The following is a 27,370-nucleotide window of genomic DNA, read 5'->3' on the forward strand; positions in this document are numbered from 1 at the left end:
GATTGAAAAATCATTCCTATACTTGGTTGTGATTTTGTCCAGAATCCTAGCACACGTACAGGTGAAGGTTTGAGTTCAGAAACCTCTCTGGAAAAACTTTTGTGACCGATTACATTCTTCAAATGATGCAAAACATCGCACCAGGAACAGCAACACCAGTTTTAAAGATCTTGTTTGCCTTAAGAAAAACAATGTATTTTCAAAATATACATAGTAACCACACTAATTGCTACTTGAACTTGAACATGACACTTTTAATCTGTAAAACGATACCTAGACTGCTATAAACAGCTTAACCTATAAACAAGAAATTAATTGTAGTAATTCTTTGTCACACACAATGACAGCAGGAAGCCCCAGGGAGCTCAGTGGTTGAGCTGAAACCGAGGGTCAGTCCCTGAAACCCCACTGCGTGCCGTGAGTGGCGAATCTGCTCGTTACAGAATCACAGAGTCACAGAGGGGTTGGGGTTGGAAGGGACCTCTGGAGATCATCTAGTCCAACCCCTGCCAAAGCACGTTCACCCAGAGCACGTTGCACAGGGAACCATAGAACCATAGAATTGTTCTGGTTGGAAAAGACCTTTAAGATCATCAAGTCCAACCGTTAACGAAACACTGCCAAGTCCACCACTAAACCGTGTCGCTGCTCCACACCTACACATCTTTTGAATCTTAGCTGTCGGGTCACCCAGCTGTGTGCAGTTTTCCACACTGGCTGCCACTCTCCAGAGCAAGGGCTATCTGCTCCAACCTGGCAAGGCATGAAGCAGCGCCAGACCTAAAGTTAGATAACTATATGCACCTGCTACGTCTCAGCCATGATGCCGCATATGTGCTCAGGCACAGTGCTGCACCCACAGAGTACGGCTCCTGCACCACCCAGACAAGGTAGAGCACAGGCAACGCTCAAAGAGGCTAGAGCCCGAGCCCAGGGACGTGCCTCTTGCTGCAGGGCTCCTGCTCTTTATCCAGGTTCATACACCAATGGTAAATTACTGAAGCAGCAGCAAGTAGAAAAAACAGAGAAACAGCAGGTGCGGAGGAGCACCCCTGGCCGAGGAGGTTCTCCAACCTCCTTGTTGTTTCAAAAAAATAAAGTGAATTCTCGCCGTTGTGCTCATCGCCGATGGTTCCGCAGCTGAACGCGGCGGGCGGTCTGGGTTGTAGGGAGAACTGGGTGAGCCCGAGCGCAAGCGTAACCCCCAGGACCCGCAGAAAGGGAGCCGAGCCCGGAAACGCTCAGGGGAAGGGGGGTTTACCGACAAACCCGAGCTCCAGCACCTGGTTTCGCTTTGCCCCGCAGAGCCCTTCGTACGGGGGGCCCGGCGCGCGGGGGGGCGGCTGCCCGCCGCCGGGACGCGTGAGGGGCGGCGTGCGAAGCGGCAGGGCCGGCCGGGCGGCGCACAGAGCCCCGGCGGGCGGCAGCGGGCCGAAAACTTCCTGCAGACGAAGCGATCGCTTCCCTGAGAACAGACCCGGGGGATGCCGGCTCCGAGACACCCCCGGCGGGGCGGGGCGGGGCGGGAGCGGAGGGCTCGGCTCCCCGCGGCCGCGCCTGAGGCGACGGCGACGCTCGCCTCGCCCCGCCCACCCCCTCGCCCTTCCCCCCTGCCGCCCCGCCATTGGCCAGGCGCGGCGATGACGCCACGGGAAGGGGCGTGGCGTTGCGGGCGGGGCCTGGCCGGGCCCGCCATGCCGAAGCGCTCCTGCCCCTTCGGGGAGGGGGTCCCGCTCCAGCGGAAAACCCGCGTGGGGCTGCGGGAGCTGAGCCGCGGCGTGCGGGGCGAGGAGTACCGCCGGCAGGTGTTCGGTGAGGCGGGGGGCGCGGGGGGAAGCCGGGGTTAGCGCCCCGCCGGGCCCGGCCTGTGCCCGCAGGCCTCCCCGGCCGCCTCGGCCTCCCCCCGGGGCTGGCGGCGGGGGTTGAGGCTGCCCCTAACTCTGCTCTCCCCTCCCGCCGGCAGAGAGGACCCGGCGGCTGCTCTTCAGGGGCGCCCAGGCCTACATGGAGAGCGCCTGGCCCGCCAGCCCCGCCGCCACCTGCGCGGCCGCCCGCTCGCCGGAGCCGGGCGGGGAGGCCCGGGAGGGCAGCGCGGGGCGCCGCTGGAGCGGGCAGCTGCTCATCGGCAACGACGGGAAACTGCTGCGGCGCCCGGCCGCCGCGGAGGAGGGTGAGTGGCCCCGCCGCGGGCTGCGGGCGCGGCTCGCCGTCCCCCGGGCTTCCCGGCACATCTTGGGCGGGTGTCTGTGTCCCTCCGTAGTTCTTCTCTGTTTTTTTTGTTTAAAGGCAGGGTTAGATTTGAGCTGCACGGGCGGATTTAGGAGCTGTTGCATGTGTGTTCCGCTAGAGAACCCCTTGGCGGTCTCGCCACTGAATGGAAGCAGGGCCCCGCCGCTGACAGCTTTGCTGGTTCTGTGCTGGTGCCTCCAAGTGTGTTCTGCCAGGTGCTGCCACCTGTAGCTGTAACGCTGAGGGGAGATACCCCGCTCTGCCGTCCTCAGAACTTCCAGGTGCTTTCTCTGTGTTGCTGTAAAGTGCATCTCTTCTTAATCGCGTCTCTTCCAAGCAGTTCCACCCGTGGGAGTTTCCAAAGCCTGTTCGTCGTGCGTAAGAACTGCTGATGTCAAGGAAGCGTGCACGCAGTGCGACCAGTTCGTCTGCCAGAACTGCAGCAGGCTCTGCAGCTGCTGTAACACAGTTACCTGTTCTTTGTGCTCCACTATTGAGTAAGTGCCTTTTGAATTTTTAAGCGTATTTTAATTATTTGTGCCCTGAAAATTGGCTGTAGCATATGAAGACCCAAGAAGATGTCTAGCTTATCCGCATGATGGACTTGGAACTCTACTCGTGTTGCTTTAGCAGTGGTAGAACTGTCTGAAACACAGAGAATAAAATAGCAGCCTTCCAGTACCTGAAGGGGGCCTACAGGAAAGTGGGAGAGGGGCTTTTTACAAGGACAAGTAGTGAAAGGATGAGGGGAAATTGGTTTTAAACTGAAAGAGTGGAGATTTAGATTAGATATTAGGAAGAAATTCTTTACTGTGATGGTGGTGAGACACTAGAACAGGTTGCCCAGAGAAGCTGTGGCTGTCCTCTCCCTGGCAGTGTTTAAGGCCAGGTTGGATGGGGCTTTGAGCAACCTGGTCTAAGATTCTATGATGCTATGAAGTCTAATCAGTCTCAGTGCAAGTCCAGGTTAGCTTCTCATTTAAATGTTCTAGGAGGCAAAAAATCCCCTTGCTTTCCTGACAGCAATATAGTATGCTGGCCAGTGATGAATGAATACATTCTCAAGGAGTAATCCTAAGTTTTTGCCATCATTGTGAACAGTTATATGATATACAGAAATGCTGAATATGTTGTGTGGGAGTCCCATGGTTACCACTGATAATGGAATAGGATGGCTTTCTTTGTATGTTCCAGAAACAGCAGACACACTGACTTTGTTTCTTTTGGTTTTCTTTGGTTTTTTTCCTAGTTATGGTGATGTGGGAGAGCAAGTTCTCTGCAATGGTTGTTCAATATTTCAAGTCTGAAACTTGATGAAATAGACTTTATGGCCAAGATGTCCGTAAATTTCATGAAGTCTCCTGCTTACGGCTGGTCAATTAATCCTTTTAGCATGTGAATTAATTATGGAATTTCTATGTTTTATATCTTTATATTGTACTTTTTAATATTGTAGCTAAATAAACTTTTGTATTTTAAGGATTTCTAAATTATTTTGAGTCAGCTTTCTTCTTTTCCCTAGCTGTGATATATCTAGAAGGGGCCACTTTGTGCTCTTACCTGGTGTTCCTTATGTGATATAGAATTCAGAATATTCATTCAGTGCCTATCCACTTGTTGCTCATGTTAGGACACGCTTTTGTGGGATCAGAATAGAAATCAGTGGCTTGTTGTGTGCTTTCAGGTGAGCGTTAATCTATTCTGGACACACAACATTTTCTTTGTGAGCTAACTAGAAAAATCAGCCAGGCCTAAACGTTTTCCCAAATAGAGAATTTGCTGATTTCTGGTTAAATGTTTTTAAATTGTCACAAACATCTTACGATTACTGACAGCTTGAATGGTTTTAATTGTTCTTTCTGTGCTAACTTTGATAGAAAGAACAACGGTACACCAGACTTGGAGCAAGAAAGCTTTTCTTAATAGTGAAGTGTCAAAGACTTATTTTCCTGTACCATCATTGCAAGGTCTTTCTTGGAAAGCGGCTTGTTTGTATAAGTTGATCATCTACACTGCAAACTTCCTATCCTCCTGAATACCCACTCAAAAATAGCTCATGAAGTGATCTGAAAAATGGTCAGCACTCAAGTGTGCATCTTCACTAACTAGCTCATTCCTCATTTTCCTTTCATATCACTGCAGAGACCTGTTTGCTTAGTATTGTTTGTGCAGTAGGAGTGAGACTATCATTAAATACTACTGGAAAGCCCCTCAAAGTAATTTTCTTTTACCGTTTTTGCTATGTTTTTAAAAATAAAAACACCAGACTTTTCATCTTTGCAAACCAACCATATATAAGACAAAACTACAGTGGTCTTTGCTTCAGGAAAATGATGACTTAAGTGGCTGACTTCAGACTAAGAAAAAAGGAACAGATTTGAGAGAAAAAAGAGGCTCAAAGTGCCTCTTTTTTTTTTAAAAAAAAAAAGTGCCTCTCATGGCACTCATGGCTACTGCTCTGTTTCCCAAATTATTTGCCCTGAATTCCCAAAGCAAAGTCTGCCACTCATGCTTTCTAGTCTTCTCAAGTGCAATTAGTATGTTTTGCCTGGAGTAACTTTTTTTACCTCTTCCCCTCCACTCTAGCCATTTCTATTTGAAGAAGTTGAAAGGCCTTTGCAGTGCAAGTTGAGAGACTTACTTCTCTTGTGGGAACGGCTGTTGAAAGCATACTGGGTATTTTTACATTTCAGAATACTGCAACTAACCAAACAGAACAGTAAATGCTCTGGTGAAGGGCAGAGAGATAGCTGTTGCTGAAGAGCACTACTTCGTCATGTCTGCACATTGCATGGCTTCGGATGTATCGGCCACAACGAGGTGCAAGATGACATTCTCGCCCCAGTGTAATACCTTGTATAACTACGCAGAGACACTTGAAAAGCGTTTGTGCCCTTTAGGGTATCTCGGGGTGGCGGGGGCTCACTTCATTGCTAGGTCAACCATCTGTGTGCTGGCATAGTCTGGCTGATGACTGTCACTTGTTTCCCTGTTCTGCATGCTTTGTAGCTGGTTAAAATGGGAGAGTTTACTAGTTCTTACGCCAGTTGTGATTTTGAGCAAATGTAAATGTATCTTGTCCCCATCCCCAAAACAAACAAACATCTTAAGTCATCAGGTGAGCTAGGAGTACAAGTATTCCTTGTGCTGTTTCTTCCACTCTAGGGTTTTTCATTACTGAACCTTACAGGGGAAGGTGGCAAAGCTTTGAACGTTGTGTTTTGTTCATATTTAAGCAAATTGGTTAACCTATTAAAAGCAGCCAAGAGGCTTCAGAAAATGTTAATGCTTCTTTAAAAAATAAATAGGAGCTATGTAATTCAAAGACCAACACTGCTTGTGGATAGAAAATTGGAAGAAAATTATTCTAAGTCTTACTTTCTATTTTACGTTAATAAAATTGCAATAGTGAAAGTATATATTTTATAATATTTTAATGACTATCACAGTTATATACATAACTCTTCTATCTTTTTCTTTTGTATAGATACTTTATTTCTAAAGATATTGAAATATCTTACTTTTTGTAGTTGATTGCATTTTGAACTGCTACCATTGTAATACAAGTTTTAATGATATTTGCTAGTGTTGTGTATTCTGGGCTTCTGTTATTTTCTTTATTCCTTAAGGAGAAGCCTCAGCTGGAATCAAATGATAATAGCTTGCACTTTTATTACAAGTTTTTAGTTCTCGTGGTTGTGACTTCCATTAAAACCTGATGATAGATGTTATATTACTTATCTCTTGCAGAGGTTATTATTGCTTAAACATTTTGTAGTTGTAGGATTTGCTTTAAAGTTTAGGATTTATTTAATTGTATTTTGTTACATTGTTTTACTCAAATGTAATAGATGAAATCATGATCCCCTTCTCATTTGTTCTGTTGTCACTTACCCTGTAAGATAGGGATGTTTTTCTGTCTCTTTCCCTGACAAATACAGCTGTAGGTCGCGGGGCCAGGTGTTCACTTGATCTATTCTACATACATGCGCCCTTAAACTTGCACTGAGATTCTGAAAGCTGCCAGCAGCTCCTTGTGCAGGAATCCACTTTAATCTGGTTAGAGACTTCAGATAAAACATAATCGTTGTCCTACCTTTTCAGTAGAAGTTTCATGTTACAGCCACAGGGCGGCATCACTATGTTAGTTTTTGTGTAGATTGTTACCCGAGTTCTTAGTTTTTTCTTGAGTCCTCATAGCTTGATTGATACTGTTACAATTGGACTGCTAGTTTGTGGCCAGGGGAGTGTTTTAAAATATCGCCCTCAGAAATCTGTAGGTCCAAAACAAATGCTTCCAAAACAGAATTTTTTTTTTATTCAAAAATACTTTGTACCATTCATAAAATATAGCCTGAAATTCAAAACGGACCATTTTGCTGTCTACAAAGACAAAAGCAAAATGTAAATCATGTGCATAAACATAAACTGATCACATTTTTTATTTGAATTTTAAGGTATTAGTGTCATAAACAAGGGTATTTATATGCCAGACAATATATGTTATATCACTCTTTTCTTAACAAAAAAAACCCAAAAAAACCCCAACCAACCAAAAAAAAAAAACCCAAACCCAAACACCTTATGTCACATTCCATGTTTTGTTGCATTAAATTAACATATCACATACAAGTTGCTTCTCATAAAGATGTGAAAGAGTGTGGTGAGTGCTGTGCCAATAGCAGGACTGTCAAGCTGGATTTTGCAATGGACCGGAGGGTGCTGAGGGAGCAGGCTAACATCACTGGAAGGCTGCTGTCCATCATCACTTTTGAATGGCAGTGGCAACTGGGGGGGTGGCTCAGATGGTTGAGTAAAGGTGAGGGTGATGGCATTCTCTGAAGAGAACAATTTGAGGAATTACGGGCTGATCAGTCTGAGATCAGTCCGCAGGAAGATTGTAATGTGAGTCCTCACAAAAGCTGTGTCCAGCACTACAACCAGACAATGAAGGGCAAGAACATAATTGGGAATAGTCAACACAGATTGATCAAGGGCAAATTATGTCTGACCAAGCTAACTGAGCATCACCAGATGAAAGAAACTGATGTCATTCACCTTGACATTAGCAAGGCTTTCAACACAGTCCCTCAAAGTACTGTTGTAGCAGCTCTGTTGGAGAGGTCTGGTTTGGGCAGGCAAACCATAAGGTGGGTAGAAGCTTTGCTGGCTGTCAGATACAAAGGGCTGTGACAGGCAGGGCAAACCCAACCAGCAGCTGATGACCAGTAGTGTTCCTCGAGGGTTGTTACTGGAGCTGATGCTGTTGGATGTCTTTGCTAATGACCTGGACGATGGGATGGAGCAGACCCTCAGCCAGTCCCTGGATGACACTGGGTTGGGGGCAGTGGTCAGTACCTGACGGGGGGGCAGCACAGGACCCTCAGCAAGCCATAGAAGTGGGCTGGCAGGGGCCTCCTGGATTCAGTGAGGGTAAGTGCAAAGCCCTGCCCTGGGGACAGTCATGCCATCCATGGCCCAGCTGGGTGCTGACTGACTGGAAAACAGCTTTGCAGAGAAGAACCTGGGTGTCCTGGGGGACACGTTGACACCCAAGTCACAGTGTGTCCTTGCCATGGTAAAGGTAAGCCATGTTGGGCTGCGTTCACAAGAGCAGAGGCAGCATGGTTCCCCTTGTGCGTGAGATCCAGAGGTGTTACTGTGGCACATGGGGGCTTTAGTTGTCCAGAAGACCCTACAGTGCAGAGAGACAACACTAACAGACTGTAAGGCTGGCGACTTCTAGTTCACAGGGAGGGCACGTCTGTGGCCTTCAGAGTCTATCAATTGGAAGCACAAGTATTGTATGATTTTTTTTCTTGGGATTCCAAGGCTGTGTATTCATTTATGGTGCTTTTGAATACACTTAGGAATTTATACTACTGTTGAAACTCCTCAGCACTGTTAGACCTGCTGCATTCTTCCTCTGTTCTCCTAAGCATTGATTACTGCTGGCTGTCAGAGATGAGGAGCTGGTAAAAGGATATGTGCTCCGAGTATGTCCACTCTTACATCCTGTTTACTCTGTTAGAACTACTGAGATGATGAAACTTACTCATATCCTTCAGTGTTTTGGTGGGCTGTGCTGTAGAGTGCAGCACTTTGCAGAATATAGATTCCTGAGCCCAAAGAAATAATTATATTTTCAACCAAGTAGTTTACATACAAAAATTAATGCACTTTTACATATCTCAGTCCCAGCAAGTTTCATTTTAGGAGCATGATTCTCCCACGCTTTCTTGCACTGAATAATACCTCGCTAAATGAGTAATCTGATTGTTCTGATTTCTCTTTCCATGATAGCAAGATTATTTACTGCCTTAAACTAGATTTTAAAATATTTTTAAACCCAGTAAAAACAAGCTGAGAAACCTGGGACTGTAGTCATTTTGGATGAACAGTATAAGGAATTAAAGCATAGTAAAATGTAAGGCTGAAAATACACAGTCAATGTGCAAATTTTCACAGTCTCACAAAAATGTTGAAAGAAGAAAGCCAGCTCAAATACTTCCTTCATACCTTGTTTCATATTCTGCTGAGTGGTTTAACTCCATGTTGTTCTGGAAGTCCTCACTGCTCTGAAAATGAGAGAACTTGGTCTCAGTTGGGTGTAGTCACGTGTATTGCTACTTCACATAGCTGGTTTAAGGTACCTGTGTATTTAGAGGGGTCAGATGTTCCCATGAATGCAAGAGCTTTCTTAGCCATCGTGTGGAGTAAAGAAGTTCTATAGCAAACGGCTTCTTTCATGTGAGTTCATACCAGCACTGTTCAACACAAACATCTAGAAGTCCTGAAAATATCTTCTGTTCCTCACTTGTCCAAAATGGGAGTGCACTGTCTTAGTGAGACCAAGAACTAGAAGTTACTGTAAACCAAGTCAGAGGGACTTTCCCTCTTCACTGGTACAAGTCTTTCACTCTTTGTTTACTCCATGCACTTTCATATATCCATGTGTTTGTGCTTAGGATCATTACTATAACCTTTTTTCTTACATCATCTTGTACGGACTTAGTCCCTTCTGTGCTGATGCTACTGATGGGTACAGCAAGAGCTTGTGCATTTCTGTTCACCTTAACGCTAAGAGGTTTTCCATTTGTGGAAGTGTAATCCTGTCCTTGCTCTGCTGAGATCATCGAAGCTCACCGTGCTGTCCCTTCGTTGCTGCTGGTGCTTGTAATCTACTGCAAAATGAGGTGATTTGGGGGTCTTTCATCTTTTCCTTAGTGCCAGATAGTCTTTTGTTGTTTTTTTTTTTTTTTTTTTTACAGTGCGACTATAGCTTAATATGCAAGAGCTGTGGCTTTGAGCTGTATCTGAAGTGTCTGTAATATTAATTTCACAGGTAGTGTCTTCTGCCCAAGTTAAATGAAAACTTTCATGCCTCAGAAACGCTGTCAGGAAGGAGACTACCCTTTAACGGTTAGTGGCGTACATCACTTGGACTTGAAAACTAGTTCACACCCCGACACGTGTTCTCTGTATTTTCTCGAGAATTTCAGTTCTTGTGAGGCTTTTAACTTTATTCCTTCACTCAGAATATTTTCTTAGTTTGCTTAACTCCTGTTACCATCTGTTGTTCAGTAACTACTCAGAGCCAAGACGGCTGATGGAGATCTGAGTTCTCTTAGTTCAGCACTTGGCACGGTGAGCTTTTTCACAACCCAACAACCAGTTCCAACAGCTGCATGCATGAATCACTGAAGTTATAGTACCCCGCAACACCCTGTAAGAATGGGTTTTGACAGTCTGGTCAGATGCCACACAAGCAAAAGTGCTATGAACTGAGCTCCTTTGGAAGGTGTGACATAAATTTAAGATCATTATTTTGACACTTATTTTAATGTAACGTGCTCTAAAGTTTCATTACTGTTCAGAAAGCTTTGGGAATACCTAGATTGTGCATAAGAATTTACCATTAATTACAAAAAAATTTCAGTAGGCTGGGGTATGGTGTGTGTGTGTGCATGTGTGTTTATTTGTTACAGCAAGTATTCTGACACATTCCCTATGCCATTTCATATTACTGAGAGACAGTTTGCCCCAGCAGAACTGCTCTCCACATGCTTTTGAGTCAGTCTATATTTAAACCTGTCTCCAGCAGTATTTTATTGCAGTTGTTTTAGTCTGGTTTGCTTAGCTGTGGATACATTCGTGATTATGCTGTACGTTTATTGAAAGATTTGCTCTCATGTACTGTTCTTCTGCAAACACTACAAAACCTCATTTCATTCAGAGTTTAGCAAGCTGCAAAAGCATTTCTTTAAGGTTTGCAAGAGGATAGTGTGGATTCCTTGTTGGTTTCGTAGCAGTTAGCTCATTGCACTAACACCAAGCCTAAAGGACTGGTGTAAATCAGCCTTGTGTCATCAGGCAAACTGAGCTACACAGCTGAGGATCTCATCCTGCATATAATTTGTGTTATGCTCTAGTGTTGTCATTATTTGTTTAATGATAACCATTGCTTTGGCGGAGTATTTAACACACAAGGCCATTCACAAAAGAATTTATGGAGTCCATATGTTTGTATTTCATTTATCTGCCTAAATAAGGCGGGGAGGGAGCAATACGGAGGTTATATTGTCTTGATTTTATTTTGAAGCTGCATCTGCAGACTAGCTGGAGCCAAGCAGGGTAACTATAGGATGGGACGGAATCATCCAGGAATAGAGTGTTGAAACTTCTTGGACAACCTCCACAGAGCTGCCTGGCAGGACTTCCCCCAGTTCCTCTTAGGTGGGTTCCCAGGGGAGAACGAGGGATGGGTGCCAGAGGCAGAAAGCCTCAGTGGTAGTGCAGAAGTAGGATGGGAAAGGACATGACTAATCTTGTGTCCAGGAGTGCAACCAATTTTGTTGAGTCGAACCGCAAGCCTTTCCCACTGCTAGAGAAGTGGATTAAATAGGTCTCAGGATGTACAGGCTGCAGACTGAGGCAGTGAACTTGAGGATGCTGAAAAAGGTTGGTGCTAGTTTCGCAGATTGTAAAGAGTTCTTAAGAGTTTATAAGAGTTACACAAAATAGGTAATTGTCTTCCATTGGCGATTTCCAGTCAATGTCTTACCAGGGATTTAACTGTATTTTTATAGAGAACTCTAGATAGGTTAAACTTGATAGCTCATACCACAATGAAAAGATCAGCTCGATAAAGGGTAGAGAAATGGTCTGTTTTGCTTTCCCCAGGTTTCTTACATTTACCAGCTGGAAAACCACAAAAATTTAGGGGTTCCCTGGAACAGAAATGGATGCTAGACAGTGAAGGATGAACAGATTTTTTTTCTTTTTTTTTTTAAAGCAACTGACTCCTAACTCTGTGAAAGAAATAGGAGTGCTGGGCAGTTACCTCCTCTTCTTACCCTAGTGATTTCTAGTTGTGCTTCTGCAGCAGAAAGGATGTTAAAAATGTCAACAGGAATAGGAAGTAACTTTAAAACTCAATGGGAGACATGCTTTTTTCTTTGGTTAGGCCAGTATTTCATGCCAAAATACATCAGTCAAGATTCTACAGGAAACCTGAGGATGCAGGTTTATACAGACAGTGTGAAGTGGTCACATAGGTTTGGGTCAGATGACAAAATTCAACTTGCCCAGCTTCGCTACAGTAAGGAACCATAGTATCCAAAACAAGATTTCATTGATTGATAGAATACAGCTAATGTGTCCATCCCTAAAGTCAAACACTCAATTGTCTTCAGTGTTTTTTATCTTCTAGGAAAGCTACCACACCCAGACCAGCAGCAGGCACAGTCCTGACCCACACTGGGGGCTGTGGCCAGGACTTTCTCCCAGTCCGTGTGCCACACCAGATAGTGCTGATGGGAGAAGGAAGGACTACACTATAGCTTTAACTACTATGCCTCCTTTTGCTCATTAAATCTGCACTTATCTGAAGAGACCAAGGAAAGAGGGTCTTGCAGCTTCCTTTTACCATTTACAAGGGAGCTTAGCTGTATATTGGGTCTCTGAAGTCTCCACAGCGACCCAAGGAGCATCCAGCATCAGGACACTGCCCAAGAGAAAATAATTATTTAAAGTAAGAGAGATGTTGGTTCATAGCACACTTGCTAGAAGGAACTGCAGAAGATCAGAAACAGGCTAAGGTGGCATAAAAAGAATGAGAGAAGGCAGGGGAGAAGATGAGGAGCAAATCCATTGTTTCTTGTCTGCTGGGAAGAGCCAGGGGAAGGAGGGAGGTGTCATAAGGAAAAAGTCAAAAGGCAAAATAAAGAGAACTGGAATTCAGACAAAACTGACTAAAAAAGGGAGAGGGGACAGAACAGAGGAGCCTGGTCTCTACAGGTAACACCCAGCAGTCTGCCTCCAACCTCTGTGCAGCAGGGAAGTGAAAGCCCACCTCCATGTGCCAGCCTTTTCCCTGCTCCCAGGAGAGGAGATCTGCTCTGCAGAAGACAGACAGATGGCATTGCCGTTGCCCGGGCTCCTGTGGGGGATTTTTTCCAGATGGGAAGTTGGAAGCTGCTTTGTGCTGCCACAGCCTTCCTCTCCAGCAGCCCTCAAGTGCTCGGGGGCTCCACCCGTCTGCGTACCCCTGTCATGTGGTACTCAGACATGTGCACACATGCATCTCGGTGCTGTGAACATTTCAGCTGAATCAGTTAGAAAAATAAGTGTATTTGTATCTAGGGTTTTCTCCATGTTTGAAAAGTATCCTTGTTGACTTTTCCTTTCTTGTAACGTATGCCTGTGTTTTTTCATTATCAAGAGACTGCTAATAAAAACTGGGCCAGCAGCACTGACCTGAAAAGAAAGTTGACATGACTTGTTTTGCACAGCAGAACCACAGACACCACTGCCTCGCGCACAGACCGACCTCATCAGTCAATCTCAGGGCTTTCCTGTAATGGTAGGACATCTCTACCTCTGACAAAGCACAGACGTGACAAGTTTCTCAAAGTTACCCGGAAAATGACTGGGCAGCCCAGGAAGCATCATCACCCTCATCACAACTGAGTGAGCTGCTTACTAGAATTAAAAAAAAAAAAAAAAAAAAAAAAAAAAAAATCTATTTTAAATAACAAGCAGTCACCTCTGATCTCCTCTCCCTTAACAGCTGAGCAAATGAGCACAGAAAGTAAAACTCAGGAAAGGTAGCGTGATTTCAAGTTTTACAATCGAGTAGAGGGAGATACTAAGTTTATCCCTTTATCTTAGTTATACATTAAATTTATGACAACCTCACCTGTGTAAATAAGTACATGTTGTTCTGCTTTCTTACACTTCTCTTCCTCTGCAACTTTCCAGTCTGCAGTTGCACCAAGTGACCTTGCTCTTTCCACTTTGTTTTTATTCAGTTTCATTTTACACTCATTACTGGACTGTTGGCAGGTATTCCCGTCTTCCTGTTTTAGTTTAATTTCCCCCAATCATATCAGAATAAGGAACAACTGCAGCAGCTGAACATATTGTATGGAAAGCTTACTACACGCTGCAACCATCTTAACAACAGCGCACTCCATTTTTATTAAAGTTATTAAAGGGCTTATATTTTGATCTTTCTGCACATCCATAAAGCCTTTAAAAATCATTGGAGCAATTTATCAAATACATTAGAAAAGTTCATCAGCTATTAAAGGAAAAAAAATGTCACTCAAATGCTGTGTCGTCCCCACGTGCCAGGCCTGTGTGTGGGAAAAGGTGTTGCAATTGTTCTTCAAAGTCAGATTTGCACTTCACTGAATTAAAAATAAGAAGCCAATTTCCAGCTGAGGAGCCTCTACAGCGCAGCCCTTGCTCTCTGCCATGCTGGGTCTCCTGACTGAGGTGCTGCTGACACATGGCGAGCTGCTGGATCCAATTCTATCAGGAGACCGAAGTCAAACTGGCCTCGTCAACAGCAGTGGGCAAACTGGAAGCCTATGTAAACCCACTGGGTACAGCTGCACAGCTCCACATGCAAGCTACCTTGAGGGAGCTGGTAGCTCCAGCCTGCACTAGAAACAATTTCTGAGTGACCTGTCTCAGACAGGTGAAAAGACCATGAATCTATTCGGGGCACGACACTGGGGGAAGGAAAAGCTCCAACCACCAAAACCAAGCCAAGGTGAAAGTGCCTGGTGGTGCTGCTCTTAACGCAGCCTTTCAGAAACAGCCAAAGGAGCCTGTTGGAGTGCAAACCCTAATGCAAAGCAGACATCATCCTTCACTTGAAAGTAAATATCACTCAGGGTTTTCTCTCCTAGTTACTTCCCTGGTCACGCCAGGCAGAAACCTAGAGCGTCCAGCCTGCCTGCACCCATCTCAAGCAATGCAAGGGCAAGTGCTGGCGGTCCTGCGTTAGAGCAATGCGCTGACACCACCAGTGCAGCAGGTGACAATACACTAGAATACAATGCACTCTTCGTATCCCTGCGAACATCACTTACAATTTAACAAAGATACAGTCTTTGCTTAAAACAATAAGTACAGTGAGCTTGGGATGACGAGGGCCAATGACATAAAAAAACAAAACGACAAAAATGTGGGATTTGTACTGCTGGAAGCATCTCAAAGCAAGGCTGGTGCTGATTCACATACATTGTATGAAAGTAGTAGGCAGGTCCTGTCAGTCTTGGATGTATAAACACATACCAGAGATGATGGCAGACAGAAAAGGCACATGAAGAACCTCCCTCACTAAAGCACACGCTCTCAAATCCAGGACCTAAACCATTAAACAGTCCCAGACTAGTTGAGGTTGGCAAGGACTTCTGGAGATCCTCTAGCCCAGTGCCTCCATGGCAAGCATGCTCAGCAAGACTTCCCCAAAGAAGTCCAACTTGTTGCAATCGCTGTACTTCAATAACCTGAAGGAAGAACAGCATTACTGGTTTGGCTTTCTTCCAGAACAATATAAAGTTTAAGCACATATTTTCTCACAATTTTAATCAAATTTCAGTGAATTCCCAGGCACTGGGCTGAAGATCACAATCACTATTTTTCATTCAGATATGGGTTTTCTCAGTAGTTAACAACAGCTTTCTGGCTAACAGCATCCACACTGTAAGAACACAATAGTGCAAGGAAATAGATATGGTAGTTTACAAATAACTAAAGATCGCAACATTTGGGGTAGGGATTGTGTCTCTTCTGTTTCTGTGAAGAATCTCACTCTTGTACTCAGAATAATTACAGTATCTTTTGTGGGGTGAAAGTATGTATTATTTAAAAAGTGTGCAGAATTTGAGAGACCCTCAGAATTCAGAAAATACAGCAACCGCTGCCTGTGCAGTCATTATCTTCTTGAAACAAACTCAAAAGACCTGATGAAGATGCAAAATACAAGCAGTTGCGGCAATATGAGAGAAGACATCCAGAAACTGTGAAAAATTCATAAAAATGGAATCTTAGCGTAGACCAGGGTTACATTTAACACAGGAAGAAGTTCTCAAAGTCCATCTCTGAGGAAACAGGTAGTGAGCAGTGACAGGCAGACAAGCACGTGAAGCAGTGCTTTGGTAAAGGAGATACAGAACCGAGCTACAAGCGCGCTGAAAAAACAGAGAGGGAAGTAGTGTTTTCACATACAAAGTCCTTGATCTGGTCCTCAAGAAAGAACCCCACCATGGTCACAAAGCCAGGATGGTGACCAGCAGTTACAAAAATTAAAATTAAGAAAAAAAAAGGAAAAAAAGCGGCATGCAGGAACTACTGTAATAAAATGTTTTTGTTTAAAATGATTTCAGACACAGAGCAACTAGTCATCACCTGATTAGAATGCAACATATGTTCCATTAGACAGAGCTACCAAACGTCTGTACACTCAGCTGCATTGGGATAATAAGCTCCCATTTGCTATAGGCACTGTGTGTTCTTTTCGTTTTACTTCTAGTGGCAATTAACCTCCCTGTTATTAAGAAAATTGAGCTAAAAGTGGAAGACACGCACATTGATTTGCAACACTGAAGAAACAAGATCCCTTTACATCCACCCATTTCTTCAAATGTGTTTTTTTTTACCTCTGAAGTTTTTCTGGATACAGTGAAACAAGTCAAACCTTCCTCCTAACTTGTAATTTCCCAAACTTCTCAGGCAGAAAACCCATGCAACTCTCACAGGCACTTTACCTGTGTGGGCTTCTCTTTTGCAACTCCATCTTCTTGGAGTCTGCATTCCCGGTATAGGTTGTGACCTCTAATTTGGGACCACCATCCTAAATCCTGCTACTGGAGATAAAAATCTGACTTAGCATATCCTCTCTAAAAAGCAAAGGGTATTTTCTCTGACAAAGATTTAAAAAAAACACAAACACTTAAGAGTATGAAGAATAAAGAATACAGTACTCTGGTACTGAACATTTAAATGCACATAAGCAATCCAAAGTAGCAGACAAGAAAATTCACCACCAGTTAAAGCAAAGATCACGAAATTCAAACAATCAAGGAAAATTTTTACCCTCAAGCCTCCAAAAACTATTGTAAATTGTTTCTCAGGTGGAAAACTGGGAACAAATTCAAATAGCAGCTGAGATACTCGAGGCCTGCACAAGAGCGATGCAGCAGCTGGAGAGAGCACGTGGAGGTTACCTGCTGGAGAGGGCATGGTGTAGAAAGAAAAATGAAGACAGAGCAGTTTGTTTTACTGTGGGGAGTGAGAGGTCACAGTTTGTGCAGAGTTAGGTATGCTATAAACCACGGTGATCTTCACTTAGTCTAAAGGGAGAACAGGCTGCTATATCCTAATAGGATTGTAGTGGATGTTTTAGTTACATGGAAAATACAAAATGGAATTTGCAGAATTACCTGGCTTCTGCCAACATCTCTTAATCCCAAACAGCACAAGCACCAGCATATCACTGTTTCAACCAGTGCTCGGCTGACCTTGTCTCCTGTCCGCAGTTCTCATAGAGAACCACGTTACTTATTTGCAGTTGCAAAGGTTGGGGTTTTTTTTCCTATTTTTCTCCCAACCTGAGTTTACAACCAAGTTCCTGGGCTGTCATATATGTATACCAGCCGTGCTCTACAGATAGGAGTTTTAGCATTTGTCCTGCTGTAGCACTTGCGATGCATCTTTGCTGCAATATGTGACACCAGAGCAAGATGACGTTTGTCAATGCCAGAAGGAAGAATGAGGAGGTTTTGGCTGTACAAATAGAAAAGTTTGGGGTTTTCAAATAAAAAAGCTCTAAGCGGTCTTTGCATATATGGTACAAAAGCAATCTGAGGTGAAGAGCACTCAGGTCACAGACTTGTGATAGGTAGGGAAAGCTAATAACTGTGATAGATATGCTACTACTCATTTTTTGTGCTAAATCAAAATTTAAAGAACACACGTTACATTTGCAGGTAGACAGCTGCAATGCCAGTAATCATTCAATTACAGATGACAGGCAAGGCGTTCTGAATAATCACAGGCAAAACATCCAGAAGACCCTGCATTCAGGTGTGGCCCTCACAGATCAGTTGTTAACTGTACTAAGATTCCCAGACTTTTCTGGCACCTTTTTTAAGTTCCATTTTATATATGGGAACTAAACCAAAAATCCATTAGGGATAACTGGCAGAAAAATACTGTTCTGAGACATAATCAGCCTCAGCAGAACAACCCGACCCCTATCTGTTCCTGCATTTGGAAGACCAGATTTTCCTGGGGCAGATTACGGTAACCTTTGCTCATTCATGTTGCCTATATTTGGATGCACGAAGTGTGTTAGTTCAGAACTTGTCAGGGCTTGTAGACTTGCAGAAGAGTTCTTTGGACTTCATCCCTGGGCTGGCTGCGAACTTGGAGGAAGACTTGGAAGCAAAGGAAGGAGAGCAGTTAGGAGATCAGACTTGCAGAAGGGGATAGGCTGTCCAGCATCAGTGCAAGGTATCCTCTACTGAGACACAGATCCCTTCTTTCACCTTCCCTCCTTGCATACAATGTCCAGTAAATTCTACTGGGACTTACAGCCTTGAACGAAAAGATGTTTTGGCTGTTTAATGGCTTACTACAGTTGCAACTTCCGTGCTTAGTTTGAAGCATACTGCAGTTGTTCTTGGATGTTCTTGTGTTTTTCTCTGTGTTCTTGTTTGAAAAAGGACATTCCAGCCTTGTACAACTACCTGCTAGAAGGGATTAATATTAGTCCCTAGAAAGGAAACGCAGTATTATATATTGTGCACTGGCCCAGGTGACCGGAACAGGAACACCTTTGAAGACTTGGGCCTCAGTAACGCAATCTCACTGGCAACAGGAGGGCAGCAAAATGAGGCCTGTCCTCACCCACCTCAAGACAAACTATTTCTGGCACAGGGTGTATCTCTTTTAACAAGCATTTTTCCAAAATTATCTTTGCATAATGATCAGCACAGAGATGAAACTGAGGAAGGGCAGAAAAGCCTAAATCCTTCAGCAATGTGCACATCAGACTCGAGAAACTGGAGCAGTTGTTGCCATCTCTACAAATTCAGAAGGCTCCTACCAGAAGAAATAAGAACCTAACTTGTTACAGCAATTTTTATTTAAGTATTTGGAGGGAAACTTTCATATCATGAGTAAAAATACTAAAGTTGAACGTTGTTAAGAAAAAAAAAGCCAAGATGATGGGGTCGCTGTGCAAACACAGCAGTTTCTGATGGAAAGGGGAAGCAAGGGTTTTCATAACATACTCCCTTTCAGATAAAAAAATTAAATGCTAGTTAACTGCAGTACACGTCAGCATTTTTTATACAGTCAACAGAATGAAAAACAAAAAAAAGCAATTTTAAGAGAACGCAACCTACAATGGAATAAATTCATTCGCAGCAGAGACAGAATAAGACTGCTTTTATGAAAATTACAAAGAAACATGATACAACAAAAATAGGGTGTGGGAAATTTTCCACTAAGATTAAAAATGAAAAACAAAAAAAAAAATTCACTTTTTGAACACCATTATTATTCAAACATATGAAGTTTCAACCTAGTTTTTTTTCTTATACACGGGAAACACTGTTAAAGTGAATCTTCAAGAGTGAGAAGGCACCACGAACTGTTGGCTGATACCTTTAATGCACACTCAAGAAAGAAGAAATGATCTGGCATGATGCAAAAAATCATTAAGTGTTTATATATATTCATATATCTTTTCATAAAAAAAAAAAAAAGCGGCAACAAGTCATTACTTCAGTGCCAAAATGTACTTTTGTCTGGTTGACTCGCTCATTAAGATGATTTCTCACTTAGACCTGTATGGTATTTTTATACAGTGGTGAAAGTGGGTGATTTTGCATTGTTGTATTTCATGTTAGATTGGTAAATCAAAGAGTCTTCTAGGTTCTGAGAAGCCAATCCTATGAAGTATTCCTAAACTCTACACAAATGGTACAATTAAATGCACTGTCTAAAATGGAATACTCATCTGTACGACGTGGCAATTCCACTGGATTCAGTTTGATATGTAATGTCTTGTAGCAGATGTTATAACAAAAATAACTTTTGCTTTTTGATTTACCTCACTGAGGCCATTAATGCTGTTCCTATAGCTGGTTTTCTGGAGTTGGATGACACTTCACTGCTGTCCAAAATGAGTTTGAACCTTAACCCTCCAGAGTTTGTTCACTTTGTTGCTTATATTATTGCACTAGCTACTAAAGTCTTTTATCTTCCTATATAAATCTAATTGTTCAGAGTGCAGATTCTATATTTAGATAATGAACTGTATGAAATAAATAAAATAAGGGGATTTTTCTGGTCAGAGTTGCTGATATGTTGAATACCTTAATTATTTCTAAAGTAAACAGTTTTGGTGTATATTCTTAAAAACCTATGGTCATTCAGCATAAAAGCCTTGACGTAATACTTTAAGAACGGATTTGTTTTCCTTCTCAAAAATGCATCAAAGAATTGTTTTAAATACAGAATCTGTGAGGCTTCCTAGAAATTCATCTAAATCGTAATACAAACACAGTTTGTAATTCAGATAATATAGAAAGTTCTCTAGTGTCCATTGAAGTAAGGTCCCCAAAATGCAGTCTGTTTTGTTTCTGAATGGGAAAACATTGCAAAACGTTAAGCGGTTCCACTGGCTGAATAGGAGAACTGAGGAAAATGAGGTCTTCTCTCGTTATCTACACAATCCATGCTGTCATCTGAAAAATGAACAAAAAAAACCCATTAGACAACATTTGCTACCTTTTTAAGTAAACAAACAACAAGATAATGCACAATAAAGCTATTTCAGGAAATTTCACTGTTGCCTTTTTCTTCCACAACTTGAAAGGACAAAGAAACAGGAAGTCTTAAATCTCACCCCATTAAATGGGCATCACAGAAGATCCTGGTTGTTGTATGTAAACAGTTGTTCGGATGTCCATTTAAAATTGCTAGGAGCTGCACTGCTTAAATCCATATTCAGTGTTCTGAATTTCTGGCAGTTGCTATTTCAGAGCATCAAACATGCTCAGTTACCATGAAAATAAAATATATTTTTATTGGATATGGGCATTAGCCCACACTCAATTGACTGCTTGCATATACAGTGTGTGCAGATGTACACATGCAGAACTAATAAACAGAATTATTTTCCAGTGGGAACATGGAGATTTTGAAAAGACAAGAGTACAAATAATTTCACTATCCTCTAAACCAGGTTTTTCATTTCCCAAACTGGAAAGATGTGGAAAGTTTCACATCACTTTACCAGCTTCTTGATCAAATACATATATGGACAACGAGTAAGTTTAAACTGATGGTTTTTCACATGGTCTAAAGAGACCAGGTTACAGCAAATTAATTTCTGGTGGTCTGGAGAACACAGCGGGAAACACTTGGGAAAACCTCACCTTGGTCAGGAGGAGTGATTGTTATCATCTGTGCTGTAAATTCTTCATCGAAGTATCTTGTATCTGTTTCAGATGTAACTTGTGGCTTAAACGGAGGTACAAGCTATGAAAAGCAAAAAAAATACTGTCCATTTAGGTTCTTGCAGTACTGTTTGAAACAGGGGGAATTTGAAGTAAGAGTTACAAGCTATAGTGCCTTTACCTACATTCCTAAAATAAGTTTTAAAAAAATCAGTTCATAAAGAAGGAACAATATAGAGTAAAAAGTATTTATTTAGGTGTGCACTTCCTCTTTCTGGGCATTTAAGGCATTTTGCCTCTAGGATTTAATCGCACAAAGAAAACCTGAGAATCCTAACATTTCTTCAAGTAATAAATAACATGCTAACAAATTTTTAAAATAACAGTATATACTGGTTCCCCACCTAATTATATGGAAATTGTCAACTGCATCTAGTCAGATTTACGCTTGAGGAGGATGGAAATGAATAAGAAAGATGCTCAGTGATACCAAAGTGATCAGCTAGACCTGCGTGTCACCTCAAGGGTTGTAACGTTCACAGAGAAGTTTCAGCTACAGAGCTACTGTGCTCATGCAGCTCTGACTGCAACTGTGCTGTAGGTTGGACCAACCCGGAAGAATTTAGGACAAGGCAGCAGCAACATTAAGGATTTATACTCCCAGCACCCAAAAGCAGTTTGGTATCAACTCTGAGCTTAGAAAATATGGAGTGTTTACAAAAAAACAAGCACGCTTAGTGGTGAACATCCTCCTCTTGGTACACCATGAGTTGCGCCGTTTGGGTTTTATTCTTGACGCTCGCTTGGACAGACAGCGTAGAAATCATCCATGTGTACCTAGGCAAGCTCTGGCAAGAGGAACTCCAGATGGAGCGGAGCTGCTTGACTGGGGCTGGAGGAGGAGTGCGCCTGGGAGGCGGGGTGGCGGAGCTGGCTGCGTACAGATGCACAGAGTTGGAACACGTACAAGTTTGGAGGGCAAGGGAGCTGGGATTCAGACCTCGCTCACCTCCCCGCTGAACGACACGGTAGAAACAGGACGTAAACACTGTTCTTAGCCCTCCCACAAAGGACATGTAATAGCTCTCAGCGCTGGCCTTCAGTTCGCCCACCACTGGGGTTAAGCATGGCCATCTTTTAATAGCACAGAGCTGCACCAGGCAACAATTTAGGAGCGTGATTGAGGAAGTATACGGCTTCCAATTTGAAACTGCAGGGAAAGGTTTATTAAGGCAAATGGTAAATTATTCCAACTGGAATTAAGGAGTGACCTCGAGACTTGCACTTCTGCTCTTACAGAAATAAGAACGACACCGACAGAAATCACTACCTGGAAAACAACAGCAAATCTTCCATGTACAAAACACCTCTTCCCCACCCCCAACTTTTCCTCCAGCTTAGATCTGAAGAATCATTTGCTTGGCAAGTGGGTTAATAAGAAAAGCACTAGCTTCAAGCTCCCTATCCCCAGGATCATCTTTCTGATCTGAGAGCACCTAACAGAGCGTTGTCCTGTCTTACAAACACCAATCCAATGAAGCGCCTTCATTTTCAATATAAAGACTTTAAGAAGTGTAATCTACACATAAGGTGATATTTCCAAATACAAATAAACATTCTACAGTTTAAAACCAATCTTTAAAAATTAAGGGACATAAAAATTCTGTTTCTTGTAAGAGAGCACAATTACAGTATATATTCATCATAATTTTTTTGAATCATTGAATGATCTGTGCCCAAGGATGGCTTAAAGGAGCCTGGCAAGTGTTCCTGTGAAAAAAAAATTAAGTCCTTACAAGTGGTCTTAATGTCCTGAATTTAAAAACGAAAAGGAAACAGAATAACCCAAACCCACAAGTCCCTCTGAGCCTTACAGTCCTCCTGAAGCTACTGAAGAGGGAATGCTTCACGTTGTAATGTTAATAATGCTATTCTCAATCAAGTCAAACCAGCATATTATGTATATAAACCCTGCCGAGGATGAGCATTCTTTCTTTCACATTTTAACTGTATTCTTTCTCCTTATAGCAGTTGTCTGCCTGTTCATTAAAGCGAACCTGGGTTTGTTTTTGACAAGCTGTGCGTGCACACGTGTGTGAAGTTCTATCTGTCCTTTTAAGCTAATGGTGGTTTTGGCACTCACAGTGCTCCCAGTTGCTCTAGCTTGCTGTGCGCAGCACAGAGTGATTTAGGACTTGGGCACAGCAGCAGACACCTGAACTACGCACATCAGAATGACTCGGAGCAGCAATCCTAAGTCAGAACACACGTGTAATGGGCAAGCGCTGCCTGTATCGCTTTCCTTTTTATTTTAGTATCTGTTAAAAGCAATTTGAGACAGATTATGATGCACCCACAAGACAATTTTTTTTCCCCCCTAGCTGTCAAATTCAGAACATTAAGCTGGAAACAGAGGGGAAGCCGCAGAAAGCTCTAACGCTGGCTTTACCAAGCAAACACGTTGCTGTACTGACAAGCTGTCACCGCAATAGCTCTGCAGTTCAACTGGCAGAGAGGTGCCACCTGTAGCCTCCCACTGCTGCAGACCAGCATGATACCTGCAAGCTTAGGTTGGTTTAAGAAACAAAGAAGACCAGAAAAAAGCCCATGTGATTAAAATCCATTATGTATGTTTCGCTTATAGGTGGGCAAAATACTGCAAATTAAATCGCACCTTTCTTTGCACCAGGGACAAATAACAACACTCTTTCAGGAGAGTCTAATGAGTATTTTAAATATTTGGGACAATCTCAGTTATTCAAAACTCCTTATAATTCAAAGCAGAGCTATGCTTCCAAAAAGCTTAATTACAAATTAAGTGTTCTCGATCACCCCAAGCCTATATTCATAAACATACTCACCATTATCTGAAGATAGTGGGTAACCAAGCTTAGCACATAAACACCTCTAGGCAGCTGATAAAATTCAGCTTTTATCCGTGAGACTGCATTTCAGGTAAATGCTGCAAGATTCTTTGGACCACCCAGAGCGTAGGCAGCAATTACTCACAGGCTTTCTGAAACCTCTTCATTTGCACAGCATAGCTATTTCTATAGTAGGTAATGGTTTACATCCAATTTCAGATGCACATGCTAACGGAACAGGAGCAAAACCAGAATCCAGCTTCCTTGGATATGCCAAGGTCAGAAACAGTCTCAATTAGCACACTGTTTTCTCCAAAATATGTAACATTTGGAATTTCCTGGTAGTTTCCACAACAATCTGAGTCAGTACTACTATGGGACAATTTATGAAGGCTTTCTCAGTCCTATGGATAAATAAATTGCCTCCAGCTTGTGTGATTTCTCCTCCATTCAGGGAAGCAGGACTACCATCAAATAACAAACAACTTGACTGAAGACATTTGAGCCCCATTATCAATTTTTTTACCTTAAACTGAAAAAATATAGCAAAACCCCAAGTATTCAGCTTGTGAAAATGGGGATAACCTCCCATTTAGACCCATTTAGAACTGTAATCCAGATATACTTTTTACATTATACTGAACAAACTCCACGCAATTCCCTCCTGCCCTCATGACCACATGCAGCTCACTCTCAAGGGATGCTTTGAAAGAAGAGGTCTAAACTCTGTCTACACTTTCAAGGCACAAAAACTTATTTTATGATTTTTCAATTCCCTTTAGCCACAAAAATCTGTGAGGAAGTGGAAGAAGAGAAGGAAACAGAGCACTCTTTGTAATTGTATACAGGCACTGGACAATTCTCCCACTATGGTATGGAAACCAGGGGTGTTATGCTCTAGTTTTTTAAGAATACACACAGTGCTAATAGATCACTGTAGTAGTTTTACTGAAAGAATCCAAAGAATTGAAACTCAGTTTCTGCTAAGTTTTTTACCTGCTCCCACCGACCGGATGGAGAACTGAACTGTATTTAGAGATCAAACGAGATCTGATATCATGAGGGGCTGCAGGGGGAAGGAGGGAAATCAGGAAAGGCTGGGATTGAGTGAGATCATGTGGCACCAGCAGATGGGAGCCTTGAATCCCCAGACCCATGTTTTAGTTAGCTGCATTTCACATGAGCGTTACGGAAAATGTGGCCGGTGAGAATCAAATGGGAGAGGACAACAGCAGATTGCCCTGAGAGCACGAAGCAGGGCATCTTGGTGCGGTGGAATAAGTTATCTGTGAATGAAGGGACAGTGAGGCATAGACAACTGATGAAACGCACTCATAGGGGAAGGGCTGGGCTCTCTGACTTCAGTGGCTCCCACTGGAAAGCCTACAAGCTCAGTGGGTCTCAAGGAAAACCAATGAGAAACACCATGAAGTGCAGATACTTCCCATCAGCCCTCTGTCACCAAAAAAAAGAAATATTAGGCTTGGATTGATGTAAAAGCCTACACTTCTCTGCACTTGCCTATTCAATCTAATTTCATCATTCAAGACAGGAAAAATGCAAAGGGAACAAACAGCCCATTTTCAACTACCGCTTCTAGGAAGTTTTGCTTCAGATGCCCAGGAACCAACAATAAACTCCTGGGCTCGCAAGGGATACGTCAGTTGATAGCAAGGAACGGCAACAAGAATTCACAGGAAAAGCCATTTTAAAAGCTTATATAATGTCTAAATTTGGAAGCGATTTTGGCTACATCCTATTTATTCAGTCACAGAAACAAGTATCTCATTGAGAGATACTTCTCATTGCGAATAAAAGCTTTCGTTCAGAAGTAATCCGACTGCAGTATTTTAAGAAACATGAAGCAATTTAGCATTCTTAGAAACAATTGCAAACCTCTTCTGTGGAGGGCTTCTATGTACCTTACAGAGGGCTACAGGATTTGAAACATTCAGTATATCCACAGCTACAGTTCCCCTTAGGAGAACAGTTGTATAAGTACCTTTTTCTCGTATACATCTTGCCAAACAATGCCAGCAAAGAATTTGTGCTGCATAATCTCCTTGGCATCATCAGGACCGCCACCTAACCTGTTTGGGGCAAAACAAGTAATTAAATGTTTGAGTACAGTTATTTTTCTCACACAATTTTTATTAAACGGTAGTGAAGAGATTCTGAGTTTATATAATACATTTGGGACCAGTTCTAGCACTTGCTTCATATTTGTTTTTTTGTGCAGAGGCTGCAGGATAGCCTATTTTAGGCTTCAACACAGTTCCACTAAAAGATCTGAAAACATGCTAAGAAATAGAATTAGAATAAAGGTCTCTCTTAAACAAACAGACAAAAATAACAATCACAGTGCAAAAGACCTGCCCTTCAGGACAGATGCTGTCCTAGGGACCACAGCAGATCCTGCAAGTAAAAGGTCTGAGCCACACACCCTTCTCTCTTTCTAAATTAACAAGTGAGTACCCCTTACAATTTAGATTCTAGAGCAGAGCGATGTTAGCAGTAAAACTGAAATTGATTTTGAAGTGTAAGAGAGGCAAGGATTTTTAAGACAAACTGATTTATGCAACCTGATTTAAATTTCCATTAAAGAAAACAGTTGACAACTGCAGTGATAATATCGTGTTGTATGCAAATCTTTCCTCCTCCTTGGCTTCACAAAAGCACAAAGGGTGTTTTATTGACTTAAGGTATATCAAGATAAAGCACTTTTATTCCAAAATAAAAGTGTCTACACACAGCTTACAGATGCCATCAGTTTAGTTGCAGTCTCGAGCTAACAGATGGTTAAATTTTGCTGTGGAGGTTAAAATGTTCTCTAAAAGACTGAACCACACCTGCAAGGAAAGGCATGCACTGAGAAAACAAAACACATACTGAGTAATCACCAGGAGACTTACTTCCAGGTAACAAGGTTAAGAAGATGTTCAGGATGTTAAGTACAAGAGGTGTCACCATGTTCGTCCAGGCTGACCTCCAGTATCTGCCTGTTCTCTGATTCTTGGTGCCACTGGCAAACTGAGATATTATCCCAATTTTAAGAGCTTGGAACAACGGCTCTACGTGACCATGGCCAGAGCTACATCGCTACAGAAAAACGGGCCAAGGACTGTTCTCTGAACCTGAAGCCAAGCTGCCCAGCAGTTGGCCCTGAATCTCCTCCGGGCCACATGCAGTAACCCTGTGGCCCTAATACAGAACTATTTGGGGTTGGAGGGAAGGGTTTTGGTTCAGAATATCAGAGATAATGTGAAGGCTGTGCTACAGCCCACTGAAGTGGTATTTTGACAGCTTGAGACTGTACTGCATGCTCTGGGACACAGTTTGAAGGCACAATGCTATTGAAACAGTGTTGGATGATTGTTTAGTGAGGAGGCGTCAAGTATGGTGACATTTTGTCCATACTGCAGACTAGGAATGGATCCTGGCGCATGCAATCTTCTCAGTCATGTCTGAGCACTGTCTTCAGAGAGCGCAAGCTGGCAGAGGCCACAGCTG

At 42.8% G+C, this 27,370-nt stretch overlaps 2 protein-coding genes across 13 annotated transcripts in view; one reads left to right on the top strand and one right to left on the bottom strand.

The window, feature by feature from the left end:
* Window positions 1-1,677: 1,677 nt before the first annotated feature.
* On the top strand, window positions 1,678-5,773 carry SIVA1 (SIVA1 apoptosis inducing factor). Of its 3 annotated transcripts, none has more exons than XM_068400159.1 (4): window positions 1,678-1,812; window positions 1,964-2,170; window positions 2,567-2,726; window positions 4,816-5,773. In XM_068400159.1, exons 1-4 carry the CDS (start codon window positions 1,695-1,697, stop codon window positions 4,859-4,861), a joined length of 531 nt encoding a protein of 176 aa, XP_068256260.1. In that variant the 5' UTR covers window positions 1,678-1,694; the 3' UTR covers window positions 4,862-5,773. The 3 variants fall into 3 exon arrangements, with proteins under 3 accessions (XP_068256260.1, XP_068256258.1, XP_068256259.1); XM_068400157.1 differs by lacking the exon at window positions 4,816-5,773 and adding an exon at window positions 3,479-3,719; XM_068400158.1 differs by lacking the exon at window positions 4,816-5,773 and adding an exon at window positions 3,479-3,719 and having other exon boundaries at window positions 2,570-2,726.
* A 12,882-nt stretch (window positions 5,774-18,655) lies between these two features.
* Window positions 18,656-27,370, bottom strand: part of AKT1 (AKT serine/threonine kinase 1) — a 79,569-nt gene continuing 70,854 nt past the window's right edge. For all 10 annotated transcript variants that reach the window (XM_068400153.1, XM_068400150.1, XM_068400149.1 and 7 more), the window contains 3 exons: window positions 25,863-25,950; window positions 20,976-21,078; window positions 18,656-20,282 (listed from right to left, as the gene is read on the bottom strand). In XM_068400153.1, coding sequence (XP_068256254.1) covers window positions 20,203-20,282; window positions 20,976-21,078; window positions 25,863-25,950 — 271 coding nt within the window. In that variant the 3' untranslated portion in view covers window positions 18,656-20,202. The remainder of the gene's footprint in view (window positions 20,283-20,975; window positions 21,079-25,862; window positions 25,951-27,370) is intronic.

The sequence above is a fragment of the Nyctibius grandis genome, chromosome 4 (genome assembly GCF_013368605.1).
Source record: "Nyctibius grandis isolate bNycGra1 chromosome 4, bNycGra1.pri, whole genome shotgun sequence".
Lineage (NCBI taxonomy): Eukaryota > Metazoa > Chordata > Aves > Nyctibiiformes > Nyctibiidae > Nyctibius > Nyctibius grandis.